Consider the following 22,323-nt stretch of genomic DNA (forward strand, 5'->3'; position numbering starts at 1 on the left):
ACAGACCTCTGCCTCTAGGAGCACAACAACAAGCTAACCACGTATTATTTGTCGTGAGGGCAACGGGCACGCAAACATTTTGCTGTGCTTCAAGTCATGTTGCTGCACAGCCTCCTTAACCAAGGGCATGGCAACTTTTCCAGAACGAGAACCCACACACACACACCAACACTTAGGCGGGTGAGTCCATTCATGAAACCAGTTTATAACCACGGCAGTAGCAAATTGAGTTAATCAACCATAATGCATCTGCAACAATCAACTATCATTCTGAAGACTAGTTTATGGCACAGTGACTTATTTGAAATACATTTGACATTTTTGCCTGAATTTTGTACATTTTCAACCCAAATTCTCATTATTGTCGGGTCATTTTATAAAATGTCATATTTTGCTGTAGGTGGTCCATAAACTGTATGCTCGTTGAAGTTGACGTTAAACTATAATAGTTTTAGGTCCGTTTTGGTAACGATAACCTTAATTCCGGTAATGACAGTAAGTTCATTCTAATGTATAGTCAACGGGTGTGCTGTGCAGGTAACTTTAATGATTTACTAGGACCACTGCTTACACCTATTGTATAGATCTTCTTTGAAAAACATCAGTTATTTGATCAAGCAGGGATTGTTAAGAAATATGGGTGTACAAACCCCCTTTAATTGACTTAAAGCCACAATCTGTAGTTTGTGTTTCAGCAAAGAGCGACCCCCGCCACTTAAAGTTGGACATCCCCTATTTTGAGACTTGTACCTATTTAAGCAATTACCAATACTGTTGTTTGGTCCATTTTCCACATATTTACATACTTTAACATTATAGGCATATCATGTTATGCCATTTGCACACAGGACACCATTCAATTTAGAAAATACATCTAAAATACATTAGAACCACACATATCCGCTTTGTAATACACCCACGTTACATTAAAAGACCATTCTTAAGTCCACTTTTGACTGTTGAAAATACATTGACTGTTGAAAATACATTGACTGTTGAAAATACATGCGCGCGCAGTAAACCACTGTTCCTAGGCCGTCATTGTAAATAAGAATTTGTTCTTAACTGTGCCTTTTGATCCTTATCAAATATGTACAAAATAGATAAATACAGATCCTAATCTTAGTGATCAAGAGGAATTATGTCGGGGGGGGTGTACGTATTTTTTCGGTCAAGTGGCAGTTTTGTGAGAATCAACCAGGCCCCAACTAACTGCTGTGAAATAGATGACCAAAGCAGATCCATAAGTGGCACCAGCAGTAGATGGGAGAGAGAGAAACTAGGCTAATAAACATTGATCTACTACTAAATAGAAGTCCGAGTAAATCGGACTGCCCCCTGCTGGAAGGATGGGAGTCAAATAAGACACACACAAAAACACTGTCACGCTCTCAGCGCAATGAACACAGGGACACGCACACGTGTCCGGACACACTGCTATTACACTCTCAAACTCTCAGTAGACACACACACACACACACATACACACAAACACTCCCAGACACAGAAAACTACAGGGACTAAATGTGACAGCTGCTGTGGCCTTTTTGTGCCCTTTCTCTTTCTCTTCCTCCTCCTATCCCCCCCTCTTTCTCTTTCTCTTCCTCCTCCTATCCCCCCCTCTTTCTCTTCCTCCTACCCCCCTCTTTCTCTTCCTCCTATCCCCCTCTATCTCTTTCTCTTCCTCCTATCCCCCCTCTTTCTCTTTCTCTTCCTCCTATCCCCCTCTTTCTCTTTCTCTTTCTCTTCCTCCTATCCCCCTCTTTCTCTTTCTCTTCCTCCTATCCCCCCTCTTTCTCTTTCTCTTCCTCCTATCCCCCTCTTTCTCTTCCTCCTACCCCCCCCTTTCTCTTTCTCTTCCTCCTATCCCCCCTCTTTCTCTTTCTCTTTCTCCTATCCCCCTCTTTCTCTTTCTCTTCCTCCTCCTATCCCCCACTCTTTCTCTTTCTCTTCCTCCTATCCCCCTCTTTCTCTTTCTCTTCCTCCTATCCCCCTCTTTCTCTTCCTCCTCCTATCCCCCTCTTTCTCTTCCTCCTCCTATCCCCCACTCTTTCTCTTTCTCTTCCTCCTCCTACCCCCTCTCTTTCTCTTTCTCTTCCTCGTCCTACCCTCCTATCTTTCTCTTTCTCTTCCTCCTATCCCCCCTCTTTCTCTTTCTCTTCCTCCTCCTATCTCCCCCCTCTTTCTCTCTCTCTCTGCTGTGAGTCCTCACTCTACACCAGGGCCACAGGGTGAGTATCAGGTGAGGTTTTAAATAGCGGCGCCTCCACACACAGACCCCAAGACCCGGAGGGACCAAGCCTGTGGCCCTTGGCCCCAAACTCTGCCCTGCTCTCTTTTTCTGTGTGTGTATCTATGTGTGTGCGTGCATATGTGTGCGTGTGCGCGTGTGTGTGTGTGTGTGTGTGTGTGTGTGTGTGTGTGTGTGTGTGTGTGTGTGTGTGTGTGTGTGTGTGTGTGTGTGTGTGTGTGTGTGTGTGTGTGTGTGTGTGTGTGTGTGTGTGTGTGTGTGTGTGTGTGTGTGAGTTAGACAGAGAGAGGGCTCGTTGGGCTCAGGGGAGGAAGGGTATAAGTAGGAGGAGGAGTGTTGTGCAAGCAGGGGTTAAATTAAGGGGAAACAGATTGGACAATTCAGGGGGTGATAGAGCCCCAAAGTCAGTGACTTCATAGCCCCAGCCTCTACCCTGCTCTATGGGACCTAGCCCCAGCTTCAGCCCAACCCCCTGCAACTAAGCCTAGTTGCAGCCCTAACTCCATCGGTCTAAACTCCAGGCACGGCGCTATCCACAACTCCAGTCCCATGTCCTCAGCCCCAGCCTCAGACCTAACATGCAATGTATTTCCTAAAAAGCAGTCCTAATCACACACCCCAGCCCCTAACCATAGCCCCAGTCTCTCTGCTAAACCCCAGCCCTAATCACACACCCCAGCCCCTAACCATAGCCCCAGTCTCTCTGCTAAACCCCAGTCCTAATCACACACCACAGCCCCTAACCATAGCCCCAGCCTCTCTGCTAAAACCCCAGCCCTAATCACACACCCCAGCCACTAACCATAGCCCCAGTCTCTCTGCTAAACCCCAGCCCTAATCACACACCACAGCCCCTAGCCATATCCCCAGTCTCTCTGCTAAACCCCAGTCCTAATCACACACCACAGCCCCTAACCATAACCCCAGTCTCTCTGCTAAACCCCAGTCCTAATCACACACCACAGCCCCTAACCATAGCCCCAGCCTCTCTGCTAAAATCCCAGCCCTAATCACACACCCCAGCCACTAACCATAGCCCCAGTCTCTCTGCTAAACCCCAGTCCTAATCACACACCACAGCCCCTAACCATAGCCCCAGTCTCTCTGCTAAACCCCAGTCCTAATCACACACCACAGCCCCTAACCATAGCCCCAGCCTCTCTGCTAAACCCCAGTCCTAATCACACACCCCAGCCACTAACCATAGCCCCAGTCTCTCTGCTAAACCCCAGTCCTAATCACACACCACAGCCCCTAACCATAGCCCCAGCCTCTCTGCTAAACCCCAGTCCTAATCACACACCACAGCCCCTAACCATAGCCCCAGCCTCTCTGCTAAACCCCAGTCCTAATCACACACCCCAGCCCCTAACCATAGCCCCAGTCTCTCTGCTAAACCCCATCCCATAACCATAGCCCCAGCCTCTCTGCTAAACCCCAGCCCTTCTCAGCACCCTGCGGCAGCGAGGGAGGGGCCGCTTTACAGGAAGGCCAATGTTGACGCCACGCTGCCCCTAACCATAGCCCAATACCGTAGTCTCTCCCCTGTCCTCACCCCACAGCCCCATACCATAGCTTCTATAGCTGTAGCACAATTCCTCTCCCAGTGTCAAAGCCCAGCTCCATATACCCCAGCCCTTTCCTCTCCTCTCGCCAGAGAGAGCAAGCGAGGGGCCACTCTACAGGAAGACTAATGTTTACGCCATACTGTTTTAATTAGACTCAGCCGGCGCTGGTATTTTCTTTACAATTTGGCCCGTGTTTGTGTTAACCCAGAATGGGATGGCTCTACTTTCATGCCACGAGGAGGACCGACCAGTGAGTTTTCTTCCCTTCCTCTTCTACTCGGATACGTCTCTGCTGGAGGGAAATTAGTCATCTATTTGATTTAGAAAATCACTAAGGGTTCGGTGATACGAAACACTGCTGATGAATCCGAACAGCCTTGAGAAAGAAGTGTCCTGGCAGCCATATTTGAATAGGAGAGCCCACCGCAACACTGTAACCTCCTGTTTAGGCTAGGTCACTTCCTGTCACTACTCTCATCAATGTAAACACGGCCTCGTTTTACCTCTACTATGTATAAAGTCTGCATCCTAAATCATAATGTCATCTATAATCCCATTTACATATACTGTATCTATGCATTTTTCCCGCCATTTCAAGAGATCAACCTGTTGCCCCTTAAGAGCACCGAAAGAAAAGCCCACGAAAAAGCGTTTGAGTGCTTATGCCTGTTGGATGATACAGTCACTTCTTCCTACTCTTTCTACTTTTAGCTGTTTGATTTAACTGTCCATTCCTCAACATTTCTAACAACCACAGCTTTCTGTATCTAAGTGAGAGTGCAGTCCTAGTGCTTATGGGTACTGGGGTAATTATTGTGTGAAGAAAGTCAACCCCAACCAAGGCAGCTGAATGTGATTCTCCTTGAATACGACAAGCTGCAGTACTAAACTACGGACCTAGCAGGATGAACCCGTACCATGAGCATAGCAGGTGACGAAAGACAGCATGAGATCACCCATGCAACTCCACTCAATTCCGATGAGAGATCTGCTACGGTGTGTCTTAATGGCCAGAGCTCCCCGGTGGGTTCATGGAGAGGTTGCATGCAGGGGAACGGATCCAAATTAAACATCAACAGACGTCCTCTCTCTCTCTCTTCTCCTCCTCTCCTCTCCTCATACCTTCCTTTCTCGCCTCCTCTCCTCTCACCTCCTCCTCTCTCCTTCTTTGCTCTCACGTTGATGTTGGGCCACAGTTTCCCCTGTGCTGAGCCGAGCCCCGAACAGCCCTCCACTGACCAGGCAGTACTAATCTATCCCTCAGCTGTGCAGTCTAATCTAAACAAACACATCTCTCCCAACCCGCATCTGGAACCCCTCACGTCTCTAGACCTGGGAATAGTGTGCGTGTGTGTGTGTGTGTGTGTGTGTGTGTGTGTGTGTGTGTGTGTGTGTGTGTGTGTGTGTGTGTGTGTGTGTGTGTGTGTGTGTGTGTGTGTGTGTGTGTGTGTGTGTGTGTGTGTGTGTGTGTGTGTGTTCTCATGCACTTGTGTGCACATGCAGACCACAGCCATCAGTCATCCCAATAAACTTGGCTAAACTACTTACAGTAGATGACCATGGGTTCTGACACCTTGACACAGCAAAACAATAACATAGGGCAAAGGCGATAGTCGCCCTGGAAAAAGCATGTGCTGTGGTGAAGTGGATGTGTTGTTGTCTAGTTGACCTTCTGTTGACAGGTTTGTGTGTGAATCGCCATGGAACTGAGCAACATTAGGATGGGTCCTGGAAAGAAGAAACCACTTGATGTTGTTCTGCTCTATTAACATCCCATTGCTGTAACTACACGTCAGCGAACTTCAGTAAACTATAAGAGTAGGGATGGGATAATGAGAAAAGAAAAGGCATTTGGCCATTTGACGTTAAAGGGATTTATTAGACAATCTACTGTTGGCAGAATCCACATGCTTTCGAATAACATTCCGCAACCAAATCTTTAGCACACTGTAATAACCTATTGCTGTTTAAAGTAACTGTCCACAGAGGATCGCACTTTTAAAAGTTAATATTCTGATAACGCATACCCAAATAACGTTGTTGACTCATCCTATCCTCGTATTTGTGGTCAAAGCAGAAACAGGAGAAAAAAACACTTTTAAAAAACCCACTTCAAACTTGCATCTCAAACAGACATTTAAAAAACGCTTGATATTTCCTCATAGAACATGATGTCATGTTGGCTCATTTGCTGATCTGGCCAATCAACAGTCTCCTAGCATGAACATTTTTAATGACTGGTTTACACCCACAACCTTCTGTTGTTGGGGTATGCCCATACCATGCCAACACACAAAAAATATACATTTCAACATACTTAATTACCACTTTTTGGGAGGAAAAGTATTTGATATTAATTATAGGTCATATTTCATTGAAATATGGAAACCCTAGACAGTTTAAAAAAAAATAACATACATCTAGTAGGTTATAAAATACTGCACCAGAAAAAACTTGTCGGAGCTTGAGCGACCCTCCAGAGCTGAACTGCTTTGGCATCACAGATGAGCATGTTCTCTGTAAACACTGAAAAACGCTCACAAGGGTGGCTATAGAACTGGAACTATGGGAGGGGGTCATTTAAAAAAAAGAAATCTGTCGGGATGATTCCCTGCTCATTTGAATATATTTAATTTTCCTTTTTTCTTTATTCTATTTTTGACGGCATATATGTAGCTACACTAATCACAGGCCACCTAAAACATATCTAAAGATACTGACACATATTTGATATAAACAACCATGACCAAAAAGGCAATACGATTTCAATCGTAAATCCCAAGTATGATCTCTTTCAAACCGCCCACATTTCAAAAGAAAGTGAATTGATGACCTATTCGTGACTCAAATACCACCGTCCTAAACTACTGGAATGCAGATCAAAGGAAGAAAAAGCGCGCCCCCTCCCCCTTTCCCCCAAATCACCACCCATACTCAAAGACCCCCTTTTCAACAAAAATATACTCTGCATAACTCAGAAGAATAGCATAGCCCTGAGTTTCAGATGGTCTACTTTTGTAAACATGCGTTTCTGTCCGCACTCCGCTTTTTCCCTTCAGCCGGAGACAAATCTTTTTGGAAAGTTGAGAGCTGTCCAAAACGGGACCACACACAGTCTCCGAGCTGTGCGCGGATCACATTCAACTGCTGGGGGCAGGCAGACGCACACACACTCACACACTCACAAAATGGCGGCTTTGACAAAATTTCCTTTCTCCAAAACTTCTCATAAACTTAATAACAACTTTTCTTTTAACTTAAAGAAAAATGTTGAGCTACTCCGTGAACATTCTTTACGCACATGCAGCGTTAACTCAACATATCCAACGCAACAAAAACCATAACATGAAACGAAATCAAAAATATGTTGAAGTTGTAACCTGGCCCCTTGTCAAACTGCTGCTATATAATAAACAATTCCCCAAGACCCCCCACCCTCTCCACCCCACCCCACCCAACCCAACCTTATCCCTTCCCAGACGTTTAACAGGAAAGACGATTCAACATGCAAAAGAAAAAAAGACCAAAATCATAAATACTTTTCTCACCTTCTACCCAGAGTTTCTCCACGTCGGTTTCCAGATTCGCCGCCCGTAAGCCAACGGCGAAAGCTCCGAATATCAAGAGGCCCACAACCAAAAACTTTCCGCAGTTCTTTTGTATGTAACAACCCAACTTAAACAAGAGTCTCTGAAACTTCGCTCTCAGCCACAGCGGTGCTTTTCTTCCAGTCGCCTTCCCCTGCGACAAGACAAGAGAAAGTCCGCATAAATATGACTTCCCAAACATCAAAGACGTAGGCCTATCATTATTGATCAATGGGGTGTAGCGTTATGGGAAGAGGACATCACGGTTATCATATCATATAAACCATGTTCATTAATCAACGTGTTATGACATTGGTGTGATTGGTGCAATTTTTGGTCGTTCTAGATCAACACTTCATTTGCGGACTTGTCTCTATAACGCATTAGCTGTTGATATCCTTTATAGTCTACTGTATATGTGAAGTGAGTTCAATAGGTACGGAAATGTTAACTGTTCTAAATAAGAACCTCGGAGTTGGCCTGTTTATCTGGCCAAAAGAGGACTTGGTTGGACCTCCTACGTCGAGGGAGGAAAGAGACATAAAGTTGGCGAGACAGCAACGTAAGCAGCGGTTTTGGACGATAGGACAGTCCGTTACTTTTTTTGTCTTTACCACACACACAGACAGACGGACAATGATGGGAAAGCGCAGCAAGGCTCGCTGTCAGTGACACGTTGTAACGCCGATACATCGTATCGAATTATTATAGCGATCCACCAAGGGGTGCACGTGGATTTTTACGCTGCCGCAAAATCACACACAACACAATTCCATTCCCATTGAGCTACTTGTGTGATCGGAGAGGAGTAGCCATCACCGAGGGAGTGAGGCGACGAGAATATTTGTGAACGGAAGAGGGCAGCCACATGGATTTCTGCTTTGGAGAAGAGAACAGTAAAGATACTATCGTACAGACGTCTGGGCAGTTTCAACATATTTTACGACCATTTCGCAAACACATAGGCCTAAACTTTTATGCACATTTTAATTGTGCAAAAGTAGGGAATAGCCTACACCGTGTTGCCTATGTTGCGCGACCGTTATTGAAACGTTGTAGCCTGCAGTGTAGCCTGCCATTATTGGTAGTTACAATTTATAGACTACAATATGTAGCCTATATTCCCAAAACGGATAAGGATTAGTCTATATGCGAGAAAAGTTAGCCATTCTTGAATAGTAAATCACAACATAGGCTGCAAGGTATAGCTCTAGTTTACACCATCTCCCCTTACCCTGCCCGTCCCGTAGCTATCCCGTTACCTAGCGACTTGACAAAGTTGGGCGGTTTCACTATATAGTAGAACCATACCCACAGAATTTCACTCAAACGTGTCAAAGAATAAGCACCTCGGATATTTGCTCCAAGGCGAAAGCTGCATCGCAGTAACTTGGTCGCTGCAAATACTCCAAATCCGGCGCTGTTGTGCGATAGTTCCCCCTGTTCCTCCGCGTTATCCTCGGCCGATCGGGGTCCCTGTTTTCCTGCTCGGAGGAGGCATTAGCAGCCGAGGCCATGTTGCGGAGACTTCGCGCTATTACACGTTATAATATTTCCCCGAAAGCGTGTAGTAATGTCCCAAGGCAACAAAGTTTCACTCTCGGTGATCTCACACCCGTAAAGTACTTCATACTCCTGTTGGAGACGGCGAGTCAAAGTCTGCACCTTCCATCCCAACATTTCGTGATCCGGAGGTCTCCACCGCTTCGCACATTCACCGTTTCTCTTCAAAAAAGTTATTTATCTTAAAAGGCAAAGTGGAAACATCGATTCCCATCTACAAAACTGCCGCTTGGAACGTTCGATGGTCGTAGCATTCTGTGTGTTCTATGTGGTCTTCCCTTGGGCCGCGCAACACGGCAAACTCTGAGATTCAATAGATGAGAAAAAAGACCACTCTCCATTTGGAGACAGAGGAGGAGGGGTAAAAGCTAAAGGAATCGAAATCCCGCCTCCAGGGCTGTCAGATGGCCGGAATTTCTCGCATCTGATTGGTTCCAGAAGGGCAAAAATTACTCAGAAAACACGACTATTATTAGCTGCTTAGCAACAGCTCACTAAAAGTAGAGCGACCACCCAAGCCGACAACCCTCGTGTGTGCATCGCAAACTTCAGGGGAGCCTTTCACAAATCCAGCCCTCTTGTGCGTTTGCGCGCAACCAAGACAGGAGCTTGTCGTTTTCAAAAAAAGGAACTGCATTTCTTGAAGCAGCATTTCTTGTAGAAAACACACTTCCAATGCGAAGTAATGCAGCCTGTTTGTCTGACGGGTTTCGAGGAATGTCAGAACTGCAGTTTTTTTTAAACTGAGACTTGTTCCCCAACAGGCCTTGATGGTGGTAGTTTGGCCTCAAATTACAGCGGTTCTGGGGGAGGTCCCAAATCTCAGTTCGTCTCAATGTTCCCTAATGACAGTTTAGTGGATAGCCTAACAAATATTATAATAGGGTAACAATTAAAACCCTTAATCTAATACACATTTAGAATAACAATAATACACGAACAGTAAAATCATCAATACTATCTACAGTTAGTCTATTAATCTAATATTATATACCTTATTGACACTTCTGTTTTCGCATGTTGCGCATGTAATTGCGCACAATTGGAGAGGCTTTACTCTTTCTTGGAATACACTGCACATATTAATAACGCGAATACACTTAGACTATTTAACATGTATAAACACATTTTATATGTATATTATTGAACTGGATGGTCTTGGGGGGCTCCGTCTCTCCCTAGCTCTAGCTCTATGCCGTGTGCTGATGCGTAGCCTAAATACATGCCAAACAATGCCCGCTGTCTCAATGTCACTCTGCAGTCACCGCCAAAGAGGAGCTGAGAAAAGTGATGTCCTCAGAGATAACGAGGCGGTAGAAGAGGCGGCAGAAGAGATTACTTGAGAGGTAGGCTTGGTCTAGGTTATGTAATAAATGAATGATAAATGATGGGCCTACGTTGTGTCGACTTCCCTTGCCTAAACAACATGGTAAACGTAAACATACAATTTTGGTGTTAGCCATGCCCACTTTCAAATAAACAAATACACTTTCGAGGATCTTAAAATAGAGTGGATCCTTTCATAAGAAAGTATTTTATTTTCATTCAGCAGATAAACGGGCCTAGTGGATGTCATGTGTGCATGCCCCTGTCAGTTCAAATTACATGTTTTCAATCGTTATAATAACAATGAGTGTCTGATGATTAAAACAACAATTGCTCTTGTGGTTGTGGGCACTGTGTGAACAGTCACAGAAAAAACGAACGGTTATCTTCATCTTTCAAAATGTATTTCAGGGCCTGTATTCACAGTGTCTCAGAAAGTACTTCTGATCCATGATCAGTTTTGCCTTTTATGAATCAGACAGGGGTGCCTGATCCTAGATCAGGACTCCTACTCCGAGGCACTTTGTGATTAGGTATCATGTTGTTAGGTATCGTGTGTAATAACATATGTAGGATCTTAATTTGAGCCAGTTTGCTACAGCAGGAAAATAATCCTCCAGCAACAGGAAATATCAATTATTACGTACATTATAATTCATGGATTTTCTTTGTAGGGGTTGATAAAACATTTTGTTAGGGATAATAAAGTCTGACATTTTAAAGTGGAAATTACTAACTTTAGAAGCCTTTTAAAATCTCGAATACTCTTCAAGTTTGCATTTCCTGCTGGGCAGGAAAATTCTCAACATCAAAAGAGTGATCAAATTAAGATCTACACTTGTATGTAGGAACGCATCACAGTTATTTAATGCAGACATCACACCTGCAAAGAGATTATGTATAATTAACTAGTAACACATTTGACAGATTGTTGCTTGATTCTATTTCATTGTGACAAGTAAAGACATTGGCATACTTTGTCCCAACCACGTATGTTCTCCAGAATTTGGACCATGCTGACATTATATCAAATCAAATCAAATCAAATCAAATTATAGCATTGAAGGCCCACTGTATGTGCAAATAGTATGCATGGTTTCTTGCCATCCTGATTGAAATTGGCCACAAACGCTTCATTCAGCATAAGACCAGACATCTTGAATGGATCTGAACTGGTACACACTATAGCCACACCCTATAGCCGATTATCTCTAGGCTAAATCATAGAGCATTATGCACTTAGACTTAGTGCAGTGGACTTATGCAGCCTAATGGAGGCATTTTACCATTTCACACCATACAGTGACTTGCAGAATTTTTCCATCCGTAATAATGACATGTTGACGAAGTAAGGTAATCATGGAAATATAACTATCCACTCCACAATATTTCCACACATTTAGTAGTCGGATCATATAAGAATTGTATGCCTGTCTTTTATACCTATACAGCATTATTGTGTGTGTTCAATAAAGATATTTGAAACAGTAGTCGGTTCATATGAGTGACATTTAGGCCTACCTGTCTGTCATGTCAATCGCTTATTGGTGTCTAAATAGGCGCACAGTGACATTGTTCTGACACGTTGGTAGATAATTACAAAAAAATAACATACACTACCCACGTCGATAACTGGTTGAATCAACGATGTGTCCACGTTATTTAAAAAAATGTGTGAGGACGCTGAATCAATGCGGAAAACTGATTGGATTGGGAAAAATCATCAATGGAAGGGAATTCCGTATTTTTTTCACACTACTTTAAACCTAAAACCAATCGCACCGTGACAAATGTTTGTTGATTTCACGTTGAATTCACATTAGTTGACAACTCAACCAAATGGAAACAAAAAATAGACGTTGAACTAACGTCTGTGCCCAGCGGGAAATTAAACTATTAGTGAAAGGAACAATGTCCAAGTTTTAAAGGATTACTACGTTACTGTATATTACGCATGAAGCGCATCATGGTGCTAGATCAAAAGTCAAATCAAATTTTAAAAATGTGACATTAAAACTAATCGACAGGCAACACATCATTATCTTACACCATACCGCAGTAATCACGATAATACCGTAATTATCTACTGTAACCACTTAGTGGGACAAATATCAATTTCTCAATCTGCGAGTGTTTGCCAAGATCTCACACCTGGGCTGTCAAATCGCTCCTTGGCCACCGCAGCTCGTAGACGTGCCAGCCAGCCACTTACCATATTCTATCCAGGGGAAAACGGTCTGGAGAAACCAATAATATCCGCCTCCGACTCCGACAGTTGTTACTTATGGTGGATATGAAAATATTGTCTTTATCATCAGGGGGAAAAAGAGCCAGGCGAGCCGTAATCCTTATCCGACCGTCTTGGTTGCAGGCATTCTGCTAAGTGTTGGAGAGGTTCACAATTACATGCCTGTTTCTATTAACCCACAGCGCCCAGTCCACGTGGGTGGTCCCATTCTCAATAGGCAGGACTCCTGCCTGTCACGTGATTAGCCCAAAACTATAAAGAAAACAGGCCTGGATGGCTCTCAGCACCAAAGACTTTCACAGTGACACGTTTCCTATCAAGATGGTTATATAGCTCCATCAAAGCACTGCAGGTTATTGTGGGAAATCTCTCACCTTGCAAAACTGCAAGAAATTGTAAAAATATGCCAGTAAAGCCTGAAGGAGATTATATCGTAAACATTGGGATGACCTAAATGAATATGTGTGTATAGGATGCCAACACCCTCATCCATAGATGCCAACTCCCTCATGCATAGATGCCAACACCCTCATCCATAGATGCCAACTCCCTCGTGCATAGATGCCAACACCCTAATCCATAGATGCCAACACCCTCATCCATAGATGCCAACTCCCTCGTGCATAGATGCCAACACCCTAATCCATAGATGCCAACACCCTCATCCATAGATGCCAACACCCTAATCCATAGATGCCAACACCCTCATCCATAGATGCCAACACCCTCATCCATAGATGCCAACACCCTCATCCATAGATGCCAACACCCTCATCCATAGATGCCAACACCCTAATCCATAGATGCCAACACCCTCATCCATAGATGCCAACACCCTCATCCATAGATGCCAACACCCTCATCCATACATGCCAACACCCACATCCATACATGCCAACACCCTCATCCATACATGCCAACACTCTCATCCATACATGCCAACACTCTCATCCATACATGCCAACACTCTCATCCATACATGCCAACACTCTCATCCAAGCATGCCAACACTCTCATCCATACATGCCAACACTCTCATCCATACATGCCAACACTCTCATCCAAGCATGCCAACACTCTCATCCATACATGCCAACACTCTCATCCATACATGCCAACACTCTCATCCAAGCATGCCAACACTCTCATCCATACATGCCAACACTCTCATCCATACATGCCAACACTCTCATCCATACATGCCAAAACTCTCATCCATACATGCCAACACTCTCATCCATATATGCCAACACTCTCATCCAAGCATGCCAACACTCTCATCCATACATGCCAACACTCTCATCCATACATGCCAACACTCTCATCCAAGCATGCCAACACTCTCATCCATACATGCCAACACTCTCATCCAAGCATGCCAACACTCTCATCCATACATGCCAACACTCTCATCCATACATGCCAACACTCTCATCCATACATGCCAACACTCTCATCCAAGCATGCCAACACTCTCATCCATACATGCCAACACTCTCATCCATACATGCCAACACTCTCATCCATACATGCCAACACTCTCATCCAAGCATGCCAACACTCTCATTCATGCATGCCAACACTCATCCATACATGCCAACACCCTCATCCATACATGAACATGTTTCCTTTTTATTCAACATCATGTTCCAATATGTGTCAGATGGGGTAAGTCTCAGGAAAACCTAGGGGATAATCTCATTCGTCAACCTTTTCCCTCGTGTTAGGGTTAGAGACATCAGTTCTAAGTTGATACTGCTGCAATTTCATGATCAAATAATATCACAATTCAAATCTTGAAGCTTCATTCATCTAATTCAAGTTAAATTCATGATGTTTTTGGCTGAATGAGCTTTAAACCTTCACACCACCTATACCAGCACCTTCAAAGAGATGCCATTTCCAAATGTTGATGTCCCTACACTGTTGCTGTGGTATCTTTGAGGTCCTACTGTAAGCGTAAGCATGCAATGCGGTCCCCCTCCAAAAAATTACACCTGTATCAAATGACAATGTGGAGCAAATAATGTGTTGTTAGTGCTTCTCTCTGCTACATAGAGTGACTAGGGGGAAGACTATCTGTTAGGGGTCATTTTGCAATTGGCCAAGTGTCTCTCAGAATGACTTCATCAACCAATCACATGCTTCAAGCCCTGCGGAGGGACGGCTGGCTCACGGACATTGGACATTTTATTTTAGTACATTCAGTTACTTATGATTTGCAGGTGGATTATACACTTCTTGACCACATGGTGCGAGAGCATATATATTATTTTGTAAGTCGCTCTGGATAAGACCGTCTGCTAAATGACTTAAATGTAAATGTAAATTTTGTCAAGCCCAACGCGTTTACGTTGTCGTTCCAGGTCCATTCTCAAATTCCAAATTCAAGTCTCTTGTGAACAATATGAACACATATGTTTTACAGGTGTTGCTTTCATTCTGAGGCAGAGATACATACAGTGGGGAGAACAAGTATTTGAAACACTGCCGATTTTGCAGGTTTTCCTACTTACAAAGCATGTAGAGGTCTGTAAGACCAGAGAGCTGTGTAAGGACATCAGGGATAAAATTGTAGACCTGCACAAGGCTGGGATGGGCTACGGGACAATAGGCAAGCAGCTTGGTGAGAAGGCAACAACTGTTGGCGCAATTATTAGAAAATGGAAGAAGTTCAAGATGATGGTCAATCACCCTCGGTCTGGGGCTCCATGCAAGATCTCACCTCGTGGGGCATCAATGAATCAATGATCATGAGGAAGGTGAGGGATCAACCCAGAACTACACGGCAGGACCTGGTCAATGACCTGAAGAGAGCTGGGACCACAGTCTCAAAGAAAACCATTAGTAACACACTACGCCGTCATGGATTAAAATCCTGCAGCGCACGCAAGGTCCCCCTGCTCAAGCCAGCGCATGTCCAGGCCCGTCTGAAGTTTGCCAATGACCATCTGGATGATCCAGAGGAGGACTGGGAGAAGATCATGTGGTCTGATGAGACAAAAATAGAGCTTTTTGGTCTAAACTCCACTCGCCGTGTTTGGAGGAAGAAGAAGGATGAGTACAACCCCAAGAACACCATACCAAACGTGAAGCATGGAGGTGGAAACATTATTCTTTGGGGATGCTTTTCTGCAAAAGGGACAGGAAGACTGCACCGTATTGAGGGGAGGATGGATGGGGCCATGTATCGCGAGATCTTGGCCAACAACCTCCTTCCCTCAGTAAGAGCATTGAAGATGGGCCATGGCTGGGTCTTCCAGCATGACAACGACCCGAAACAGACAGCCAGGGCAACTAAGGAGTGGCTCCGTAAGAAACATCTCAAGATCCTGGAGTGGCCTAGCCAGTCTCCAGACCTGAACCCAATAGAAAATCTTTGGAGGGAGCTGAAAGTCTGTATTGCCCAGCGACAGCCACAAAACATGAAGGATCTGGAGAAGGTCTGTATGGAGGAGTGGGCCAAAAATCCCTGCTGCAGTGTTTGCAAACCTGGTCAAAAACTACAGGAAACATATGATCTCTGTAATTGCAAACAAAGGTTTCTGTACCAAATATTAAGTTCTGATTTTCTGATGTATCAAATACTTATGTCATGCAATAAAATGCAAATTAATTACTTAAACACCATACAATGTGATTTTCTGGATTTTTGTTTTAAGTTCCGTCTCTCACAGTTGAAGTGTACCCATGATAATAAAAATTACAGACCTCTACATGCTTTGTAAGTAGGAAAACCTGCAAAATCGGCAGTGTATCAAATACTTGTTCTCCCCAATGTACATACAGTATAGAGCCCTCAAACTCTTTTATTTCCAATTCCTCTAGCGCCTATAGTTTGTTGAGAATACTATGGCACTTCCACATTTTCTTCAAATTGCTATAACCTTTTAAAGGGATGGGGGGGAGATGATATCTGAGGGAACATAACAGCAGCAGTATTTAAATTCTGCACCTGAACATACATGAGGAATATCGCCCTTAGTTCGCCCGAATCAGTCAGCTTTCTTAGTTGATGAATTATGAATGGGGCAAGATGCAACAACTGTGTTGGCTAGCTAGCTATCCTGAGTCTATAGCTGGGAGAGTGGCACTGTAAGATCAGACAGGCACGCCTCTGAGGGGGGGGGGGGGGGAGAGAACGCAAACAAAGCACACCTTTTTATTGGGAACAAATGCATTCAAGATTCCAATTAAGTAAGAATGTCCGCTCTTTTTCTCTCCAACCCAAAAAAAAAGAACAAAGAACATGGACGCCAGAGAGTGAAGGCTCATGGTCATAAAGATCTTGTGATGTGTTCCATTTATTCAAAAAGTACCAGAGACAACTCCTACATTATATGAAGCTAGTCTCACAGCAGCATTGCTGGTAAGGGAAAGACAGGCCTACAGTAGTCTAACTGTAGATAGATGTTTTACACATGGATGGAATTTAGTGTGCATGAAACACAGGCCTCTCTCTGTCTTATATTATCCCAGCCTAACGTTCCGCTGACCTCCTCTGGTGCTCTCCTGGAGATACCATTTGCTCAGCCATGAAGGTATCTCTTTTTCCCCCCAACGGCTGCCTATGGCCGGCCTATGGCTGGGAGGCTGGTGAGTTCAGAGTGCCTGCTGGGATGTTTATGTTCCAACTCAAGGTTGTCGTCAATCACACAAAGTTGTTTGACAGTTCACAGCACTGCCCGGACTCTGTTTACCTCTCCCAATTTCCTCCGCCATCACGTGGCTATGTGCACAATCAGAGCAGTTTAGAACACACTGGAGTGCTGGAGTACTCCCTTCCACAACAGCAAGTGGAGAAAATTATTCCAATACACTGTAATGTGATACTAAAGGAATAGTACAAGGGCCCCTACTCAATCATAAAAAAGCTAACTAGGTTTTTAGGCTAAAGAGAGAATGCACTTCTTTGGGGAAAGGGTGTATGTCAGAGTTTATATGAGTTTATTGTTTATGTTTCACAATGTAGAGTCCTGTTGAGTGTATACCTCTAAGCATGCGTTCCTGGTGTAAAAAGAAAAAGAATGGTGTATTTGGTTGGTTGAAGAGGGCACCGTAGCGTGTGTGTTTGGCATTGAGTGTGCATGCTTAAGTTGGTTATGCTGGTGCTGGGGGGGGGGGGGGGGGGGGGGTTGTGAAAGAGAAAATGAGCTGTGGATATATTTCTACTTGCAGGGACGAGGGTTATGTGATGATGATGGTGGTGGTACGTCATTGTTGTTAGGGTCTCTGGTGACTGTTGGCGAGGGGTCTCGTTATGGGTTCCCGAGACGAGAGTATTTTTCTTGTTATTCGTATTTTATGAAAACATCACAAAGCACACAGATACAAACAACAGCATACAGGCACACAGGCACACACAAACATCAACGACATCGCACCTGCCCAAAACCCACCTGCTCACACCCCCCGTCTCCAGCGCCCGCATCACTCTCCACCACTTGGCCTCAAACTGCACGCACTTTCAACATCCAGGTAATAAAGCACTTTGGCCTTTCCATTGTGTGAACAATGGAGGATTCGTTGGCTGATTTCCAGTTTTTAAGTGTACGTTTCTGTCAAGATGATTGACGAGAAAAGTATCGCCCAAACTACCGGGTATCTCACTGCGCCCTCATATGTCTTTAAGTACGCAGACAGACAGATTAAAAGTACATTTACGTTGGAATATTTCTGAGAGCCAACTTTCTAACTGTCCTAACTCTGGGTCTTTACAGCATTCCCAGAAGGCATGTATTGTTGAGTCATTGTTAGATTTACACTTAAGACATGGCTCTGCCGTAGTGTTGTAGAATTAGTTCATTTTTGTGACTTGTATAATAAACATGGTAGTTTAGCTATACACTCATTTACACTGGGATTAAGCGTTCATGTTTGTTAACTGTAATTCGGTTTGTTATGTTCCAACATTTCCTCCCACTACGATTATTCTTATTAGTTCTCCTCAGCAGTCCTAGGTTTCTCCCTCTGTGTTGAAGGTCTGGAGTAGACCATGTTGGAGCTGGGAAATATTCAGACAAGGCTGTGGTCTGTTTCTAGGAGGTGGCCTCATTTTCGGAGGTGAGTTCAGCGCCCAACCAGAGCAGGAAACACGGCTCTCAACAAATACTCAAGAACAATCCAATATCAGACCTATGGCTCCGTCAAGAGAGGCCTAGGCAAACAGATTCGTTTTTCTCCGAGTTCACTAAAGTAAAGAGGGGGAGAGCCCATTGGTCTTAACGGGGGACATGTCGGAGCGAGGAGAGACCCCATGCAGTTTGAATGGTGTTAAGTCTTACTGTGAGGCCCTTTGGAAAAGATGACACATAAAGAATTGAAAGAACACATGAGAAACACAACCGGATTCTCATAAGCTGTCCAGGCCTTTGTTAACGGAGACCTCCTTCACGGAAGACTCTTAACGATGGCGGGAACGGTTACCTTCCTGAATGGAATTCAACCCCATAAACCAGGAGCTTCAGCAATCATGAAAAACCATGTTAAACAAGTTGAATTATGCCTGATTTATACACGCGTTTTCCATTCTTCAGCAGCCATGCTAAATATATGCCATAGACGTATTAGCCATCATTTCATTTCTACTGTACCTGTTTCACAGACTGATGCTCGTCATAATAAACGCAAACCATCCAAACAAAGACATTGTTAGTGGTGTAGTCGTGACCGTCCCATGCCATGTGTGACAGTTTACAATTCCTGACTAATGCTTCTATTGTGAGGAAAAGGTGTTAAGCGGTGTTCATAATACCAGAACCATTCGGAGGTGTTCCCGATGGCAAAACAGGACCAATTAAAGCATCACATGTCTGTTTTTTTGGGGGGAGGGGTGTCCATGGTGTCCCTAAAAACACACGATGCCAACTCTCAAATCAGAACATCTATAGAGGAATGGGTGTATGAGAAGAAGACGCCCACCCAAATCACTTCTCCCCTGGATGTGGACGCACAGGTCTTGGCTCTGCTCCGCTGGTTCATATACCGCACTGTAGTCTACATCCGTGTGAGGAGAGCGCCATTGTTCCACAGAAGGACAGAAGGACATCTTGTGAGTTTGGTTCATATCAGTCCTGTCTTTGTTTACATGGGTTGTCGCGGAAACGCGGCGTTTTCGGATCAGATGCCTGGAAACGGCCATTTGCACAGCTGCGAGGGACGCTGGATTGCTTTGTGTGTCTCGGGAGGAGCAACTTGGCAGTTGTGAAGAGTCATTCTCACACGCAGTACCAACACGTGCCAAGACCTCTACTCAATACACATGGCACAGAGAGAAATAGATCACGGGCGAAATGAGCCATATCCCGATGTCGAAGCTAAACCAATGTGACTGTGGCCCGTGTTGACAGAGGCCTCAGCGAAGCTGCCATGTTTTTATCAGCTCTGTTGACTGAGTCTTCATCAATGCTCCCTCCCTGTTATCTTCTGCTTGTTTCCCCCACAACACCATGAAGTCATCCAAACTAAAGTGGCCAATTAGCCAAAACACAGCTCAATCTAGTACCTCTCCAGAGATACCAAGGGAATGCATGGTTCGGTTGTGCATCAGAACAGCTGGGGAAGGCTTATTGTAAAACTTGTACCTTACAAATTCCAATCACAGTGTGTGTGTGTGTGTGTGTGTGTGTGTGTGTGTGTGTGTGTGTGTGTGTGTGTGTGTGTGTGTGTGTGTGTGTGTGTGTGTGTGTGTGTGTGTGTGTGTGTGTGTGTGTGTGTGTGTGTGTGTGTGTGTGTGTGTGTGTGTGTGTGTGTGTGTGTGTGTGTGTGTGTGGATGCAATTTAATGCATACATGTGTATGTGCACCCAGGCAAACAGTATATAACTCTAAAATGTTTACATTTGGAAGTTTGAAGTTATGATAATGAATGAGGGTGTTACAGTTGTAATATGAGCATGAGCAGAGAGATGTCCTGATGTACTCCTCGGCCACCAAGCTACAACACATTCCCAATGCACTCATTACAGGCATTTAAAGAGCTCCTCGCTAATTCATGACCATTGGTTGAAATTGAGAGAGAGGGTGAATGACAGAGGGAGAGAGAGGGTGAATGACAGAGGGAGAGAGAGGGTGAATGACAGAGGGAGAGAGAGGGTGAATGACAGAGGGGGAGAGAGGGTGAATGACAGAGGGGGAGAGAGGGTGAATGATAGAGGGAGAGAGAGGGTGAATGACAGAGGGGAGAGAGAGGGTGAATGACAGAGGGGGAGAGAGGGTGAATGATAGAGGGAGAGAGAGGGTGAATGATAGAGGGGGAGAGAGAGGGTGAATGATAGAGGGGGAGAGAGGGTGAATGATAGAGGGAGAGAGAGGGTGAATGATAGAGGGAGAGAGAGGGTGAATGATAGAGGGAGAGAGAGGGTGAATGATAGAGGGAGAGAGAGGGTGAATGATAGAGGGAGAGAGAGGGTGAATGACAGAGGGGGAGAGAGAGGGTGAATGATAGAGGGAGAGAGAGGGTGAATGATAGAGGGAGAGAGAGGGTGAATGATAGAGGGGGAGAGAGAGGGTGAATGATAGAGGGAGAGAGAGGGTGAATGACAGAGGGAGAGAGAGGGTGAATGATAGAGGGGGAGAGAGAATGACAGAGGGGGAGAGAGAGGGTGAATGACAGAGGGAGAGAGAGGGTGAATGACAGAGGGGAGAGAGGGTGAATGACAGAGGGAGAGAGAGGGTGAATGATAGAGGGGGAGAGAGGGTGAATGACAGAGGGAGAGAGAGGGTGAATGATAGAGGGAGAGAGAGGGTGAATGACAGAGGGAGAGAGAGGGTGAATGATAGAGGGGGAGAGAGGGTGAATGACAGAGGGAGAGAGAGGGTGAATGATAGAGGGAGAGAGGGTGAATGACAGAGGGGGAGAGAGGGTGAATGACAGAGGGGGAGGGACAGAGAGGAGAGAGAGGGTGAATGACAGAGGGAGAGAGAGGGTGAATGATAGAGGGGGAGAGAGAGGGTGAATGACAGAGGGGGAGAGAGGGTGAATGATAGAGGGGGAGAGAGAGGGTGAATGACAGAGGGAGAGAGAGGGTGAATGATAGAGGGAGAGAGGGTGAATGATAGAGGGAGAGAGAGGGTGAATGATAGGGGGAGAGAGAGGGTGAATGACAGAGGGGAGAGAGGGTGAATGATAGAGGGGAGAGTGAATGATAGAGGGAGAGAGAGGGTGAATGACAGAGGGGGAGAGAGAGGTGAATGACAGAGGGAGAGAGAGGGAATGAATGAATGAGAGGGATAGAGGGAGAGAGGGGTGAATGACAGAGGGAGAGAGAGGGTGAATGACAGAGGGAGAGAGAGGGTGAATGACAGAGGGAGAGAGAGGGTGAATGATAGAGGGAGAGAGAATGACAGAGGGGGAGAAGGGTGAATGAGAGGGAGAGAGAGGGTGAATGATAGAGGGAGAGAGAGGGAATGACACAGAGGGAGAGAGAGGGTGAATGATAGAGGGAGAGAGAGGGTGAATGACAGAGGGAGAGAGGGTGAATGATAGAGGGAGAGAGGGTGAATGACAGAGGGAGAGAGAGGGTGAATGATAGAGGGAGAGAGAGGGTGAATGATAGAGGGAGAGAGAGGGTGAATGATAGAGGGAGAGAGGGGTGAATGATAGAGGGGAGAGAGAGGGTGAATGACAGAGGGAGAGAGAGGGTGAATGACAGAGGGAGAGAGAGGGTGAATGACAGAGGGGAGAGAGAGAGAGGGTGAATGACAGAGGGAGAGAGAGGGTGAATGATAGAGGGAGAGAGAGGGTGAATGACAGAGGGAGAGAGAGAGGGTGAATGATAGA

The 22,323-nt window shown here is 45.1% G+C and overlaps 1 protein-coding gene across 1 annotated transcript in view; it reads right to left on the reverse strand.

The window, feature by feature from the left end:
* Positions 1–9,278, reverse strand: part of ptch1 (patched 1) — a 94,989-nt gene extending 85,711 nt beyond the window's left edge. Inside the window, 2 exon segments of the mRNA XM_046346877.1 lie at positions 7,368–7,560; positions 8,756–9,278. Coding sequence (XP_046202833.1) covers positions 7,368–7,560; positions 8,756–8,923 — 361 coding nt within the window. The 5' untranslated portion in view covers positions 8,924–9,278.
* Between the last annotated feature and the right edge of the window lie 13,045 nt (positions 9,279–22,323).

The sequence above is a fragment of the Oncorhynchus gorbuscha genome, linkage group LG04 (assembly GCF_021184085.1).
Source record: "Oncorhynchus gorbuscha isolate QuinsamMale2020 ecotype Even-year linkage group LG04, OgorEven_v1.0, whole genome shotgun sequence".
Classification (NCBI taxonomy): Eukaryota; Metazoa; Chordata; class Actinopteri; order Salmoniformes; family Salmonidae; genus Oncorhynchus; species Oncorhynchus gorbuscha.